This window comes from Sceloporus undulatus, chromosome 2 (assembly GCF_019175285.1).
Source record: "Sceloporus undulatus isolate JIND9_A2432 ecotype Alabama chromosome 2, SceUnd_v1.1, whole genome shotgun sequence".
In the NCBI taxonomy this organism is placed as follows: Eukaryota; Metazoa; Chordata; class Lepidosauria; order Squamata; family Phrynosomatidae; genus Sceloporus; species Sceloporus undulatus.
In genome coordinates this window covers 103,322,014-103,339,952 of record NC_056523.1, presented here as the reverse complement: position 1 = coordinate 103,339,952, position 17,939 = coordinate 103,322,014, and the positions used below count along the sequence as shown (strand labels likewise).

Here is a 17,939-nt window from a genome sequence, read left to right as displayed (position 1 = left end):
TTTGAAACATGTGAGGTGGAGTGGAGTCTGGGGTTGTTCTAAGTTGTTGCTGTAAGGCTCTGATACTGCTAGAAAATAGGGTGCTTAATTTGTTCTTATAGTGGCATGACAAGAAATGAGGAGAAAGAGTTAGGAAAGGGGAGGGGAATGGGTATGCAGAGAAATTGTGTGAATTCAGAATTTTGTAGGATTGTATAACAATAGTTATTTTGAGTTGGATGCCAGTATTTAAACTTTGCAATACTTTTTACACTCTGTTTCAGTTATTCTGATTCCACTGAATCACCCTTGGTTGTCTATCTGGCTCTTGTGTTGCCTTGTATGAATGGATGTATTTCTCCTTTTCTGACAGCACTTGTCTCCAATAGCTTTCCTTTCCAACTGTTAATCTGTATGTTTGTGTCTTTCTTCTAATATTGACTTAATTGTGTTCAGTTTTGTATGCAATCAGGAACCAGTTCTCTAAAGACTAGGATTACTTTAGAACATCTGCAATGCAGTGATTTCTTTCCTTGTCATTAAGCTCCAACTCTCTTTCTTGGGACTTCTTCAGAGCCTTGCTGCAGCTATGCCCTGCTGTCTCTATTGTTGTCTGATCAAGCAGGATCACCTTCTAAGCATCAGCTACTTTAGAGTCTCTCTACCACGGGTGTGGTATGCTTAATTTGATGGTCACTGTTTTAACCAGATTTTATCCTCTAGGGAGTAGTATCTCAGTTGTGAGCCTTGGTAAAGGTGCAGTGAGCCAGTAATGTTCTGGTGAGCAACTTCCTGCCTTAGTAAAGAGACTGGTTAAACTGATCAAAGTTATATGATAGGTTTTCAGTTATGTAATTTAATAGAAAATCTATAAATTGGCCTTCTAAATTTCCCAACTGTATTTATTTTGGTTTAAAAGTTGCCAGTTTATCTGTAGAATATTGAATTCAGATTTTTATTATCTGTATTGTTAGCCTTATTAGAGCAAGTAGCATACTGCCATGGAAGAAGCAATAATTTGAATTAAATATGAGATTCTTTTTTCAGATTGTTAACACAGTGAATCACAGTTGTAACAATTTATTTTTATTTATCAAACAAACCAGGGATGTTAATTTCAAAGGTGTTGGTCAGCGTTTTTTCTCCACAAACCCTAAATCTATCAAATATACTTGTATATAAGTTAAAATGTTTTTGACCAGAAATTGACCCAAAAAACATGAGTTGACTTATCCATGGGTCAGTGCTGGAAACAGATGACAATGACTGGATAAGCTCTGTGCTCCCCACCTATTTGAGTACTTGAAGTGGTTGTAGTCATTTTTACTAGATGCTTAGTGTATAAGCCTTGCAAGGCTTATATAGTCTCTCTGCAAGTCTTGTGAAGCTTGGCAGTCTTCCTGCAAATTTTACAAGGTGGGGCTTATACAATAAGCCCTTATTAAAAATGGGTGCCAGAAACGTGGGGTGATGCTTATACAGTAAGCCTTTATTAGAATAGCCACCACTGCTCCTCTCCACCAGAAGTACTCAAAATGGTGGGTGCAACACATTTTTCTTCCTCACATTGTTGCTGAATGCTGCTCTGACTGAAAAAGAATCCACACAACTTGGGTCATATTTTCATCACTGACCAGAGTCAGGCAGGAAGAACCACATGATCTCATGGTAGCTGAAGTCAATACTTTGATGCCTCCTCCCACTCAGCCATCTTGGAGACTAGTTCTTCTTCCAGCCTTTGCCCAGAGCAAAGCTCTGCTTGTTCTCTCTTTTCTCTCAAAGCTTTTATTATCTCTTAATCACTTGCATCTAGCCTGATTTGTCCTTTAGTGTTGTTAGTCTTTTTCTTCTTTTTTCTGTCTGATTTCTGCAATGGCTCTGGTAGGCAAGGAGGTGAAATTATTAAAAGGAAGAAGCCTCTAATGAGTCTCACCTTGGAAAGAGCACTTCCAGATAAGGCCAACCAAGACCACTCTGATGGTGCGTCAAGTCTGGCAAAAGAAGGACCCCTCCGCTAGGGGTTAGGCGGACAAAGACCACTCTGATTGTGTGTCAGGTCTGGCATAGGAAAAAAGCCCCTCCAGCCGCTCACTCCAGTCTGTGTGTGGCTGCTTTGGCACCCTGTGGGAGCACTGCTTTCTCACCTTGCCCTGCCAAACCAAGAGAGGCTTCTCTCATTTGCCTCTTTTCACTGCCTTTGCACTGGGTCCCTCATAGAGACGGTCTGCTTCCCTAGCTCTTTTTTCCCCCTGCCCTCTTTTTTCCCCCAGGTCACATTCTCATCTTTTCTCCTCATTTATATTGCTTTCCCTATCTGTATTTGTAAACATTTTAGTATCAGCAATGCAGTCTACACCTCCCGATTGTAATCCTCCAAGTAAGCAGATCGTCTTCTTCTCTTTAGCTCTTCCTAAATATGTTCCTTTTATACATTTTTAAAAATAGAGAAAAATATTTGTTTCATGCCCCTAAGTTTTGCCCTTGATTTATCCACTGGTCAAAGCAAAATCCATAATCTTGGCTCTAAAACCTGCCCTCTATTTTTACATGAGGTCAACTCGTACACAAGGTAATACAATGTTATAATCAACCACAGAAAAGTACTGTATATTTCCCAGTCTGAATCTTTTGCTTTCATTTTTATGTATTTATTGGAACCTTCTGAAGCAGTGGTTCAATACTGGAGCCATTCAGTCACAGCCTGAAGATTGTGAGTTCAGTTCTAGCCAGGGGATTCAGGGTTGACTCAGCCAGGCATCCTTTCTAGTAGCTTGCCACATGTGCCAATAAACCAGGAAAATCATCGATTGGAGGGTCTAAAAAATGTCTCGGCTGGCTGAGCATGATTGAAGCCATAAATCCCGGATTCTTGCTTTGTTCCAGACTGCATTTTGTCAAAGACTGAGAAATTCCCCTCCCCAATTATTTTTCTCTGAAGAGAGCAACACAATTAAAATCCAGTGCAAGTGATGATAGCTCTATTAACATCAGAAAGGGAAAAGGAGCCAAGGAGGAGGTCATGATAGCCTCCAGCAATCATTGCTTTAAATTGTGGATGGGCAGTCTCCCTCTCCTGTTGGATTACCTTCTACTTCAGACGGGGGGAGAGAGAGAGAGAGAGAGGAGAAGAGGGGGAAGAAGGGGAAACAAAGGACAAAGAATAAGCATAAGAAAAAAGTGGGGTAAGTATACACTTCTCTGCAAAGTTGTCTCCTATTCAGATGGCTTAATTTATGGGATGGTGATTGGGATTTTGGAGGAGGAATAAGCAGCCAGGTATGGGGAGTGGGGTTGGTGGGAGATGTGCAAGGACTAAAGAACAATCCTGAAATACTTAAGCCTTAAGAGAGGGAGGTAGAGACAAGAATGGAGGAAATGCTTCAGGTTCTGGTCTGTCATCTGGCTTTTCACACTGTTTGCCCCCCTGCAAAATGACAAATGAATAAATTCACAATCCTATATAGATCTACTCAGAAGCAAAATTCATTGGGTTTGTTAGGACTAGTCTCAGAGGATGACTAATAATATTTATTTGTATACCGCCCTCTGGCAAACCAATCCGGGCGGTTAACAACAGTAAAATATAAAATATGACAATTAAAAACACTTTATCCCTCCTCCCTTAAGACAGTATTAAACAGTATAACATATTAAAACACAATGTCAATGCATAAAAACAACAATTGAAAACTAAAAACCCTGATATCCCTCTGTTGATCCTCAACCATCACTAAGATGGGGCCACGGGAGGAATGAGGGAATCAGGGAACCTGGGCCGGGATGGTTAATCTGGAAAGGCCTGCCGGAAGAGATCCGTCTTGACCGCTTTTTTAAAGCTGTCTAATGTTGTTATCTGACGGATCTCATCCGGCAGGTCGTTCCAGAGTTTGGGGGCGACAGCAGAGAACGCCCTCTGGGAGGTCGCCGCAAGCCTAGATTTTAAAGGCTGTACAGTGGTACCTCGGGATACGAAATACCCAGGTTACGAAATTTTCGGGATACGAAAAAATCCCATAGGGAATGATTGTTTCGGGTTACGAATGTTTTTTCGGGTTACGAAAAAACTTTTGGTGCTTTTTTCGGCTTTTTCGCACGGAATCGCGGCTTTTCCCCATTAGCGCCTATGGCTTACGAAGGCTTTTCGGGTTACGAAAGCGGCCGCGGAACGAATTAATTTCGTAACCCGAGGCACCACTGTAGTAAGTTCCTCCCAGAGGACCGGAGAGCGCGGGGAGGATTGTATGGGAGGAGGCGGTCCCTGAGATAGCTTGGACCCAAGCCATTTAGGGCTTTAAAGGTGATAACCAACATCTTGTACTGGGCCCGGAAGCTGATAGGCAGCCAGTGGAGGGACCTCAAAACCGGAGTAATGACAATGGCAACTTCCCTCCATAAGAAACTTATCTCCTGAGGGATTTGGATTTCTCTGTTTCAGATCCAGCATTTTAAACATTAGTCTGTGGTGTTTCTGTCAGATCAGTTCTAACCTTTAAAATGGTACAAAGGTTAAACATGAAAAAATGCAACCATTAATGTGTTGAATTTCCAGAATTAGAATATTTTCATAATATGCCAATTAGTACCTGGATTTTAAGAAGTGGGATATGGCAACCCTACTTTCGAAGTTGCTAAAATGAGTACCCAGCTTGTTGGGGGTAATTAACTTACAGTTTTAAACCTCTTAGAGACTGCTTAGTTCAGTATGAAATAGTATAGAAACATAACTGCTATTGCTATTGTTAACTCCTATTTGTTTTCGTTGTTTCACAGCTTGTTATTATTTTTCCTAATTCACCAGAACAGTTTCTAAACTTCTCTTAGGCCCTGTACAGACCGGCAGTTTGGGCTGGGTTGGGGGTGGAGTTGGGGTGTAGCGTCTACATGATGCATGCCCTGGCTCCATCCTCAGGATGGCGTGACACACAAGTGCCAAATGAGCGCTGTAAAGTCGGGGCACCAAGGCTATTGCACCCTTTGCAGGGTGCAAAAAGAAGTCACTTTTTGCACCTTGCAAAGGCCAAATTGGGGTCATGGCGTGCAGTTGCCGCAGCCCTGATCTGGCTGTAAAAGGGATAGCTGCATGATTTTTCTTGGTTTGCATCCCCATCTGCTATTACTTTCTTACTGTCTTCTCAATCTTCACCTGTCCCATTTCCCTCACAAACCCACTAAGTGTCCCTCCCTCCCTCTCTCCTTTTTGTGACCCTTCTTTCTGTTAATAATAATAATAATAATAATAATAATAATAATAATAATAATAATACTTTATTTCTATACCGCTCTTCCGGAACGATCAAAGCGGTTCACAGATCTGTAAAAATTATACATCATAAAAATGCTCATCATAAAATATCTATCAATAAAACTAATTTTAGTTGTAATGAAATTATTCTTAAGTATTGTATTTTCTGGCATATAAGACTACTTTTTAACCAAGGAAAATCTTCTCAAAAGTTGGGGGTTGTCTTATACGCTGGGTGTCGTCTTATAGGACGGCTGCTGAAACTTCCAAGCTGGACTGGAGAATCTGCGGTCGCTGCATATGGTGGGGGGAGCTCAAAAACGGCCATTTCCTCTCCATATGTGGTGACCGTATGAAAGCAGCAATGCAAGTATGGTAGAAGAAAATCTTGGAGACAAGGAGCACTGGGCAGGCAGGGAGAGCTGACCAATCCAAGCAGGCTTTGTATACAACAAGTTTTCCTGCTAAGTACCTGCATGTCATAAGCATTTGAATTAAAATTACTATATTGAAATCAAATCTGATGTTTTTTTAAAATTTTTTATTTGGTTTGCGTTGGAACAGGGGTAGTCTTATACGGTGAGTATATCCCTAACTCCATTTTTTAACCGGAAAAGTTGGGGTTGTCTTATATGCCCAGTCGTCTTATACGTTGGAAAATATGGTACTTAAGTTCTTGCCTCCTGGGATTGCACTGTAAATAGTTGCCCATTGTGGTTAAACTCAGCCTGACTTCAGCTTCATGTGTTTCTTAGACTAAGGTTGGGTAACTTTTGGTGCTCCATATAGTGATGGATTGTAACTCTGCTAATTCTTGACCATTGGCTTTGTGGGTTGGGGGAAGTGGAGTGTAACAGCTTCTGAAGAGCCTCAGGTTGCCTATCTATCCTTTGGATATTCATCCTTACCATTAGACATTGCTGTCGTTAATGGCAACAGTACATGGACCTTTTAGCCTCATAACAGTTCTTATACCCACTGTTGTACATACAGCCAGTGGCTTTATTGGCTGCAGCTGAAAAAGCTGGTACTTATTTCATCACACATTTTTATATAGAGAGAAGGGGAGCATTATCAGCATATTAACTCAACGATCTAGAAATTTTCCCATCCTCACTTTTTAAAACACTTCTTTGAAGGGATGAGATTTTAAATTCCACCACTGTGTGGCTTCCTTATATTTCACCATTCTGAGGAGTGTTTTGTTTGCTTTTTTGGTCTAGATGAAGGAAAATAAAACTAAAAATAAACTTTAAAATAGACGTTAGTCAGTACTGCTTTTTAATATCGGTAATAAGGTAGGGATGGTGTGGAAGGTAGCTGGAGTGACACAAACCCAGTTCCTTGTCACAACCCAGTTTGCCCCTGGACAGTTGTGCCACTGAAAGGAGCTGTCCGGCAGTGCCAGCATTCCATCTTGAAGTACTGCCCCTTGTAATGGGGTTCTGGGAATTGTAGTTGTTTGTTGCTGTGTGCCTTCTAGTCATTTTCAACTTATGGTGACCTTAAGGAGAACTTATCATAAGGTTTCTTGGCAAGGTTTGTTCAGAAGGGCTTTGCCCTTGCCTTCCTCTGAGGCTGAGAGAGTGTGACTTGCCCATATGCCTCTTCATATGCAGATGGTTTTGCCCTCATACCTTTTCACTATAGTTAACTCTTGGATATATGTTGGTGCTAACTTCTATGCTAAACAGGTTCCACTAATTTGGGAACCCGTTTTGCCATAGGTTTTTACAATGATAGAACCATGACCTGTGTTGATAGATTTGCACTTCCTCATGAGTGTATGTATGACAAATGCTTCTGATTACATGGGTCATTTGATCCTGCATCATATATACTTTTGTACTTTTAAAAAATACTATAGAATCCTAAGCAATATTTATGTATATTACCAAGTGTGAATTCTACTGCAAGTCAAAAGATCCCTCTTTCCTTACTGAGGTGCAAATCTATAAAGTTAGAAGCTGTTTTTACATACAGAAAAAGGTGTGTAAGGGAACATGATAAGAGATACATAAATTATGTTGTAGAGAAAGTATAATAATACTAGAACTTTGCATCATCCATTGAGTATGGGTGGTATGAGATTCAGAACAAATAAAAAGGAGTGCTGCTGTACACAGCACTTGTTAAATTGGGGGATTCTCTATCACAAGAAATAAGGATGGCTTCAAATTGATACTGAACAAAGTCATGCAGATTAGGCTGCTAATCATGATGAGTACAGTATATATTTCCTTCTTCCTCACTGCAAGCAATATGCCTTTATAGTAGCTGCTGGGGAGGCCAAATGGGAGAGCACTGTTGCCCTAATGCTCTTCTTGTGGATGTCACATAGGCAACTGGTTGGCTGTGGTAAATTAGATCTGATCTTCCAGATGATTGCATATTAACTAATTACAGTGTCCTAGAAGAGGATGAAAACTTTTGGTTGTATATCTTATGTACCAAAGGCAATCATATTTAGACATTTAAAACAAATGTAATACAAATACATAACCAGGGGTGGACAACTAAAGATGAGAGTGGAATGCATTTATTTCAACAATCACCCACACCCACCCACACTGCACTTTCCTCTTAAAATAAGGATGTGCAGGAAGTTTTAAAAGTTTATTCATTTAGCTGGCATCTTATGTGTAATAGCATGAAGTTATTGGTAGTGGTGTTTTGTGCCTTCAAGGTGTGTCTGACTTACGGCGATCCTATCATGGGGTTTTCTTGGCAGGATTTGTTCAGAGGAGGTTTGCCATCGCCTTCCACTGAGGCTGAGAGTATAACCCAAAGAGTGCTCGATAGTGGCTCCTTTTCATCCTGGAGAGAAGTGACCAGTGGGGTCCCACAGGTTTCTGTCCTGGGTCTAGTGCTGTTCAACATCTTTATCAGTGACTTGGATGACAGAATTGGGGGTATACTTTTCAAATTTGCAGATGACACCAAATTAGGAGGAGTGGCTAATACCCCTGAGGACAGGATCAAACTTCAGAGTAACCTTAATAGATTAGAAAGCTGGGCCAAAGCTAACAAAATGAATTTCAACACAGAGAATTGTAAGTTAATGCACTTAGGGCAGAAAAGTGAAATGAACAGATATAGGATGGGTGACACCTGGCTGAATGAAACTACATGTGAAAGGGATATGGGAGTCCAAATAGACCACAAATTGAACATGAGTCAACAGTGCGATGCGGCAGCTAACAAGACCAATGCGATTTTAGCGTGCATCAATAGAGGTATAGTGTCTAGATCAAGGGAAGTAATAGTCTCATTATATTCTGTTCTTGTCAGGCTCCACTTGGAATATTGTGTCCAGTTCTGGGCACCACAGTTTAAAAAGGATGTTGAGAAACTGGAATGTGTCCCTAGGAGGGCGACCAAAATGATGAAGGGTCTGGAAGCCATGCCCTATGAGGAACAACTTAGGGAGCTGGGGATGTTTAGCCTGGAGAAGAGAATGTTAAGAGGTGATATGATAGCCCTGTTTAAATATTTGAAGGGTTGTCATATTGAGGAGGGAGCTAGCTTGTTTTCTGCTGCTCCAGAGAACAGGATCCGAAGCAATGAATGCAAGCTGCAGGAAAAGAGATTCCACCTCAACATTAGGAGGAACTTCTTGACAGTAAGGACTGTTCAACAGTGAAACACACTCCCTCGGAGTGTGGTGGAATCTCCTTCCTTAGAGGTTTTTAGACAGAGGCTGGATGGCAATCTGTTGGGGATGCTTTGATTGTGATTTCCTGCATGGCAGGGTGTTGGACTGGATGGCCCTTGCGGTCTCTTCTGACTCTAGAATAATATTCTATGATTCTATGTATTTCTGTCTACTCACTCTTAATACCAAGGGGTTATTTAGATGGTGAAAATAATCCAGGTAGAATCTGGGTTGACTCTTTGTTCTTCACATGCATTTTGAATGCACCCAATTAAGATTTTTTTTTTTTTGGAGGAGGGGTGCCAAAAACCCATTTACCCTGGATAATCAATGCCGGGCTTTTCCCTGAGTTTTCCTAAAAGATTTAGATTCTTGGACATGTGAATAACCTGAGATAAACCCATGATCGCCTTGAAAGTGCTTCAAATACTTTCCCATCATTGCCTCCATCTTTATTCGAGCACATATGAACAACAGAACTCACAGAGATATGCAGAGATATGGTTCCATCATATGAAACAACAAACCTGGAATGTGTGAGTGACATTATCCACATAGTGTGAATGACCCCCCTAATGTTCTAAACCAGAGGTTTTCAAACACTGGTCCTCTAGATTATTTGGCCTTCATTTTCCAGAATTCCTAGTCATTGGCCATGCTAGCTAAGGCTTCTAGGATTTGAAGTCCAAAACCTCTAGAGGCTCAAAGGTTAAGAACCACCGTTTCAATCTATAGTACTCTTTTAGAAACATAGCAATTTAGTAATTTACACTGAGTCAAACCATGGATCTAGCTATGTCAGTACTAGGTTTTGAACAGACTAGCAATGGTTCTGCAGAATTATATCTTTCCTAGCCCTCTTGCTTGAGCTGCTGAAGATTAGAACTGTTATGATCTTTATGCAAAGCTTTTGCCATACTGTAGACACAGCCTTCACTTGACCGCACTGCTGCTGGAATCTCCTGGCATTTCCAACCCAAATAAATGTACAATCTAATGCCACGTGTCATGCACAGAAGACACACACACTCATTCACACTTTCAATGTTAAGGTTTTCAAAATACCTCCTTAAGAAGAAATCATTCTAGGTTTTTGGACAGTTTGTTATTTAAATGTTTTTCATAAGCAAAAGCACAACGGCTCATCACACTGACTGTCAGTGAACTAGACATGATGCAACATGATTCTTGCTTGCTAATATTTGGCTATGAATGATAATAAGCCTCCAGGAGAACTATAAATAACCATCTCCTGGTCACACCCAATTGGTAAGAGCTACCCTGGACACTCCTGAACATATTCCACATGACTATCTAACAAACTGTCATTGAAATCAGCTACTGATACTTAGAGAATTCAATAAAGTATTTAGAAGTATAATATAAATGCTGAGAATGTGCCATGCCATTAAACTTATACTATATAATGCTAAGTGAGCGTGTATTATCCCTCTGAAACAATTTTCCACTGATTCTGAGAAAACACATGTACACAATGAGAAAATCTAGAAAATTTCAAAGTGAAGGCACTGTACATCCAGCTGTTATTTGATTTGACAGTAGGCATCAACATCTGCTTTCATGATGAAAATTTTAAAATATCTTATTGCTGGTTTTATGTACATTACTAATGACTGCAGTGAAGAGAGCCAGTGTGGCACAGTAGTTTGAGCATTGGACTAGGACTCTGGTGACTGGGATTCAAATCCCAGCTCTACCATGGAAACCTTCTAGGTAACCTTGGACAAGGCATATAGAATCATAGAGTTGGAAGAGACCAAGGAGGGAGATTCCACTACACTCCAAGGAAGGAGTGTGTTCCACTGTCAGACAGCCCTTACTAATGTTGAGGTGGAATCTCTTTTGTTGTAGCTTGCATCCATTGTTTCGGGTCCTAGTCTTTGGACCAGTAGAAAACAAGCTTGCTCCCTCCTCAATATGACATCCCTTCAAATATTTAAACAGGACTATCATATCACTTCTTAACCTTCTCTTCTCCAGGCTAAACATCCCCAGCTCCCTAAGTTGTTCCTCATAGGGCATGGCTTCCAGACCCTTCACCATTTTAGTCGCTCTCCTTTGGACATGCTCCAGACATGCTCCAGTTTCTCCACATCTTTTTTGAATTGTGTTGCCCAGAACAAGACACAGTATTCCAGGTGGGGCCTGACCAGAGCAGAATATAGTGGGACTATTACTTCCCTTGATCTAGACACTATACTTTTATTGATGCAGCCTAAAATTGCATTGGCCTTTTTAGCTGCTGCGTCGCACTGTTGACTCATGTTCAACTTGTGGTCTACATGGACTCCTAGATCCCTTTCACATGTAGTTTCATTCAGCCAGGTGTCACCCATCCCATATCTGTGCATTTCATTTTTCTGCCCTAAGTGCAGTACCTTACATTTCTCCGTGTTGAATTTCATTTTGTTAGCTTTGGCTCAGCTTTCAAGTCTATTCAGGCCATTTTGAATTTTGATCCTGTCCTCTGGGATATTAACTATTCCCCCTAGTTTTGTGTCATCTGCAACAGCTAAGTCTTAATTAAGAGTACATGTTGATCTTGATTGTCCTTGACTCTGTCAGTAGACAGGCCATCTTTGTTTCCTGGCACATGCTTTTGTTTTGCTAAATGGTAAGATATATACACTTGTGCAATTGTGCTAAGCGTTTCAAAATAAGAAACTCATTTTCATTTTATCTCAAACTTGTTTATTAAAAGTTGGTGTCATTAGCTGATAATCCTTGTTTGAGTATATAAGTATTTTAACATCTCTTAATATGGTGGAATGGAGAGTGAAAACTTTAGTACAGAACTGACATAATGGACCAAAAGGACCTTGAAACAGTGGTATATACGCTGGTAATCTCTCGTTTACATTTCTGTAATGCGCTCTGCATGGGGCTACCTATATACCAAGTTCGGAAGCTTCAAATGGTGCAAAATGGGGCAGCCAGATTGGTCACTGGAACATCTAGAGCAGACTACATAACACCAGTATTAAAATCTCTTCATTGGCTACCGATTAGCTTCTGGGCGCAGTACAAAGTGTTGGTTATTACCTTTAAAGCCCTACATGGCTTGGGCCCGAGTTACTTGAGGGAATGCCTCTCCCTACACAATCCGCCCTGTACTCTCAGAACAACTGGGAAGAAATTATTAGAGTATGTAAACACCAGGTTAACAACAACTTCCTACAGGGCATTTACTGCCGTAGCTCCTAAATTATGGGAATAGCTTGCCAGGGGAGATCTGTCTCATTACCACCTTAGATGCCTTTAAAAAGGCACTTAAGACTGATCTGTTCCGGCAGGCCTATAAGAGAGTTAGAAATATCCCACCTCTATTTGTAAAGATATGTATTTTAAATTGTGATTTAGTCTATGTATTGTATTGATAGTGGTTTTACTGTTTTATTGAGTGTATTTTATATGAAATTGTAGTTTTTATCTTGTAATCTTGTTTCTGTTGTTGTAATCCTGCCTCGATCCACAGGGAGAGGTGGGAAATATATATAAATTATTATTATTATTATTATTATTATCATTAGTATTATCTCTATTGTTATTAATGTAAGTAAATACTACTACATGGAAGATGGTTATTACTGACTAATGCTAAAAATGAGCATTGTTGATTTTCCCCCCAAAGCCTCCTTTTCAGAGCTGCTTTTTCTGAGCTGACGGTATTGAAAGAATTAATTTAAGTCTTTTTCTAACACTTTAGAATTTGATGCCATTTGATCCCTAGTAATGTTTATATTTTTAGTTAATATATTTGACTACTACACTGCAAATGAACAGTTTGAAAGGTTCCACTCATGTTGTTTTTAGGAGATGACTTGCTTAAAAGATTAGAACTTACTTTTGCTTTTGTCATAAACCTTCTAATTTTGTTCATAACTGTTGCCATTTTGTCTGCTTAAACATTAATTAAAGCTGCTAAGTTGATTGTTTGCCTTCTAGGCATATTTAAAGTAAGACTACAGGAACTTCCTAATTTTCTGACTCATACTCTGAAGAATAAACAAGCCAAATGGTTCTGGATAAACTGAGAATTTTGTTTAAAAGCATTAACTCCAATTTGGAGTTATGAGAGGTTGTTCTTAGATAATGTCCACAAGATTTATTCAGTCAACAGTTCTTTAAGAGGTGACAAGGAGACACTGAGGATTGAACGGAATGCTTTACACAACTGATGTGGTGTTGTTGTTTTTTTACAGTGCTGTATTTTTCCATGGAAAATTTTCTACACCAGATACACAGACAGTGGGGGAGAGGGAGAGATACAGTTTATCTATAGTTGTCTAGGCTGTTGTACTGTAGTCAGTCAGGTTAGATGGGCTTAATATAGGATATGAAGTTCTAGTTAATCTTCTAAGAGAACAAACACTGATAAATGATAGTGCTCAGAGGAATAGACTAACAAATGAGCTAAACTCCTAAGCTTGTTTATATTTCAAAAAATCTCTTCCTTTGCACTCAGTCACAAGTAGTCAAAACAAATGTGATAAATTGCCTATGCCCACCAACTCATGTACATTCATTACCAAAATAAAATATTCAACTGTCTGTACTGAACCACTTTTTCCTCTACTACAAATGGAACACTGGTAACCAATACAGAAAACAAATGTATGAAGGTGAAAGAACTGCTGTTACACATCAAATGAAGAAAGTTAGACTGTTGATGTATCAGGTACAGCTCTTTTTAGATTTATACCAGTGTTCTTTCAAGTATAGTTTTTGTTGTATATTTATAGACTCATAGAGCTGGAAGAGACCACAAGGGCCATCCAGTCCAACCCCCTTGCCATGCAGGAACTCTCAATCAAAGCATACCTGACAGATGGCCATCCAGCCTCTGTTTGCAGACTTCCAAGGAGGGAGACTCCACTACACTCTGAGGGAGTGTATTCCACTGTTGAACAGCCCTTACTGTAGTGGTTCCCAACCTTCCTAATGCCGTGACCCTTTAATACAGTTCCTCATACTGTGGTGACCCCCAACCATACAATTATTTTTTATCACTACATGCAAATATGTGTTTTCCGATGGTCTTAGACGACCCCCTGTGAAAGGGTTGTTTGACCCCCAAAGGGGTCCCAACCCACAGGTTGGGAACCACTGCCTTACTGTCAGGAAGCTCTTCTTAATGTTGAGCTGGAGTCTCTTTTCCTGTAGCTTGCATTCATTATTCCAGGTCCTGTTCTCTGCCCCCTCAATATGACATCCCTTCAGATATTTAAACAGGGCTATCATATCACCTATTAACTGTCTCTTATCCAGCCTAAACATCCTCAGCTCCCTAAGTTGTTACTCATAGGGCATGGTTTCCAGACCCCTTTCCATTTTAGTTGCCCTCCTTTGGACACACGCCAGTTTCTCCGCATCCTTTTAAAATTGTGGTGCTCAGAACTGGACACAGTATTCCAGGTGGGGCCTGACCAAAGCAGAATAGAGTGCACTATTACTTCCCTTGATCTAGACCAGGGGTAGGCAACATGTTTGACCCGGGGGCCGGGTTGCTGTCCCTCAGACAACTGGGGGGGCCAAAGCCAAAAAATAAATAATTTAAAGAATTATATAAATAAATAAACCGGGACAAATGTAGGGCAAAATTTTCAAATGGAGGATACTTTTTTTAAAAAATGGAAGACACGCGAAAAAAATTGCTAATTTTTTAAAAAATGTTAATATAAATGCATGTTTCTGAGGCTTCTATAGAAAATTGCCCCCCTTGCCCTCACGTGAGAGGCCAAAGGTCCCGGCGGCAATCGGCGGCAGGACTGGGCTGGGGCCGGTCCCAAGGCCTCGCCAGGCCGCATCTGGCCCGTGGGCCGCAGGTTGCCTACCCCTGATCTAGACAGTATACTTCTATTGATGCAGCCTACAATTGTATTGGCCTTTTTAGCTGCCACATTGCACTGTTGACTCATGTTCAACTTGTGGCCTAGGTATTGCACACAAAACACTCTCTCTGTAAGAGAAATGAATAACACAGAGAATTCAGAGGCTACTTTTCATTTGCTTACACTGAAGTGGTTGCACTATTGGGCTGGTGGAAGAGTAGTTATTAAGGCTAGTGTAATATTGTATCCAGTGTTAATATGATGTCTGTTTGTGCAGTAGGGCTTTTCCCCTTCACCTCCACTTGGAATCTCAGCTCTCCAGAGGAGCCCAGACTAGGATCAGAGGATCCTTAGGAATTGGTTTGGGGTGTGGCATGAAAGGATTCAGTGGGAGGGCGACACTGCTGAAGATTGCATGGAGGTTGTCATTGTGTGGTACTACTTCAATAGTAATTTTTCCCAGGGAAAAAGTAGCATGTGTTGTGATTCACATACCCTCACCCCATATTGTACATTTGGCAGGGTTTTTTTTTTTTACTTGTCTTCCTTTGCTACTGAATTTTGAGCTAAAGCCAAACTATTCTTAAAAGTAAACTTGTGGTCTAAACATGAAATAATCTTCATGTGACTTCCTCCTTCAACACTTTCAGGACATCTTTTTGTGTATTTAAAATAATTGATGAACATTCAGTCCTTAGTAGCATTTACAAATGTTGTTAGTGTCATTTACTTCTTGGCTTAGATGCTTCCTTGAGCATAAGTGGAATCCTTTTAGAATCTTCTGTTAGATTTATGGCTTATATTTAGAGCACTGGGTCAAATAAAGCAGGGCTCTGTTACATCACATTTCAGTAAGCCTATTCTGTAAGGGAAATCTTTCACATTCATTATCCACAAAGACCAGTAGCTCCTACTCCTGTGAGGAAGTGTAGATGTTTTTAGAGCTTGCTGTAACTTTGGAGATGTTTACTGAAATATGTATTTAGAGTAGAAATGTCATTTTTAGGGAACCTAGAAACAGCAAAGCTGACAGCATGCTACGGCGGATGGACACGAAGGAGGCTCTGTTGGGGACAGAAAGAAAGAAAAATGAGGTAGATCAAAAGTAGATGCCAATTCTTGTATATGGGGATGTGTGTGTTTAATAGTATGACTGGTGGGAGGCAATTTGAATGACATAACCAGTAGGTAAAAATGTTTGAGTTTAATATATTTTTTTAATTAGCTAAGTACTTCTGGTTCTCTTCTGTGCACTTATTTTAGTGATGCAGATAACATGATCTCAAGAGTAGAGTTTAAAGTGCAGTGTGGGTTTTCATATAGTAAATGCATATGTTTTGTCAGTGTCATATGTAAGTCAACTTGTTATGTTTATGCATTATTGTTTTTAAAGAAAATCCATTGAAACATTGAAAAGGGGGAGGGGATTTTTAAGTTCTATTATATATAGCCAAGGGGAAGAAACACCTTAGTCACTTACCTCCCCTCTGTATCATTTTATGTAATCAAATTGTTTTCATTAATAGCAACATGAACCGTGAAGACCGGAATGCGCTGCGTATCAAAGAAAGAGAGAGGCGTAATCAGGAAATTCAGCAGGGTGAAGAAGCATTTCCACCTAACTCTCCTCTCTTTGCTGAACCATATAAAGTTGTAAGTGCGTGAGTTTTTTTAATAGGGTTTTAAAAATCACACTCTAAGTTAATATTGCTTGTATTTTTAATTTAAGCTGATGGTAATGGGATATACTTTCTTGAAAATATTTTGAATAAGTATGTTTTATGTAACAGTTCCCAATCACCCACCTAGAACAATCCTGTGATGTAGGTCAGTGTTCATAAGGGGTCCAAGAATGAGAGATTTACAGCCTGATGCTCTAGATGCACATAAACCCAGGAGTTGGATTGTTGTTACAATTGGAACACAGTGAAAGTGTTTGGTGCTGAAAAACAGATTACTACAAAGTCCTGGGCTGCATCCAGTGGTGGACTGCTGCTGGCATAACAGTGGAATCCAATGGAAATGGGACAGGAGAATCCTCCTCCTCAGTAGCCATACTCCCCAAAATGCTCTGGAGGTTTGGGGGGGGGGACCCAGAACCAGTTTTTGAGCATCATGGAGGCCTGCAAGAGGGAAAGGAAGGAAATTCAGTTACTACCACTAACATCATGTTAGACGTATCCCCATGACTGTTCTGGGCTCAATACATGTGCCATTATATTAACTGAATCTTATTGGAAAGAAAATATTAAAGATTATAGCATGCCCACATTCATACTTGAAACCACTTGGCAGTCAACTGTCTAAATGTGAAATGGTAGAATGAAATTTTAACTCAGAATATTTACTCAGCAAATTGTTGCTGTATACTCTTGCCTTGAGGGAAAAACTGTTCCAGGAGTTTGTTTATGAGCTTCGTAGAGAAGCAGCTCTGTAGATGACAAATAGTTGTTGAGATTTGATGTTTTTAGCCTGTGGTTCATTGTTTGTAAGAGGTTCATTATAAGACTGCCAATTGCTTTGTTTGTGCAGCTACCTGATTGTACTGATCATTAATAATTTTGAAACTAGACTGTAAGAAATTTGACAACACTTCAGCATTTTTGTTAGGGGTATTAGCTCTTTTTAAAAATTAAACTTCAAGTATATCCCTACTAGCAAATTGGGCAAAGCTTGTCGGGTTCTGAGCGACTTTAGTTGTTCCACTATATTGTGCTCTACATACTCCTGAATTTAGAAGCTGTATTGGATGCTTGTTTGTCTTATCTCTTGTGCCTGGCACACAACTCTCAATCTATCTTTACACTCCTCTTTCTGTGTTCACCAAAGTGTATTAACTAGATAAGCAATAAAAGCTAATTATTTTGGACATATGTATTATTTGGCATTGCAGTTAGTGACTACAGGGCTCAAAGCTTGCAGTTGTGCACTTGTAACACACACACATATATATATATGTAGACAAGCTAGTGAAGGCAGAGTTTCTGGGTTTTTTAAATACACAAGGAAACTGCAGTTAATTTGATTGTTTCCTTACAAGAGGTCTTGTAATATGGATATATAGGGTATTTCACCCTTTTTTCTGGCTTGAAATAAAGCCTTGGTCTGGGGCAAGAAGGCAGGTTATAAAGTTAGTAATAATAATTATACTAGAACTTCAGTTAGTTGCAAACTCTTCTTGTACTCTGTAAAGATGGTGGGATGTTAATAT

General features: G+C 40.0%; 1 protein-coding gene across 4 annotated transcripts in view; it reads left to right on the top strand.

Annotated features, from left to right (window-relative positions):
- Positions 1-17,939, top strand: part of AFF4 (AF4/FMR2 family member 4) — an 82,767-nt gene that overhangs the window by 13,951 nt on the left and 50,877 nt on the right. For 2 of the 4 annotated variants that reach the window (XM_042447951.1, XM_042447950.1), the window contains 2 exons: positions 15,735-15,822; positions 16,255-16,381. In XM_042447951.1, coding sequence (XP_042303885.1) covers positions 15,818-15,822; positions 16,255-16,381 — 132 coding nt within the window. In that variant the 5' untranslated portion in view covers positions 15,735-15,817. The remainder of the gene's footprint in view (positions 1-15,734; positions 15,823-16,254; positions 16,382-17,939) is intronic. The other 2 variants (XM_042447953.1, XM_042447952.1) reach the window with 1 other exon arrangement.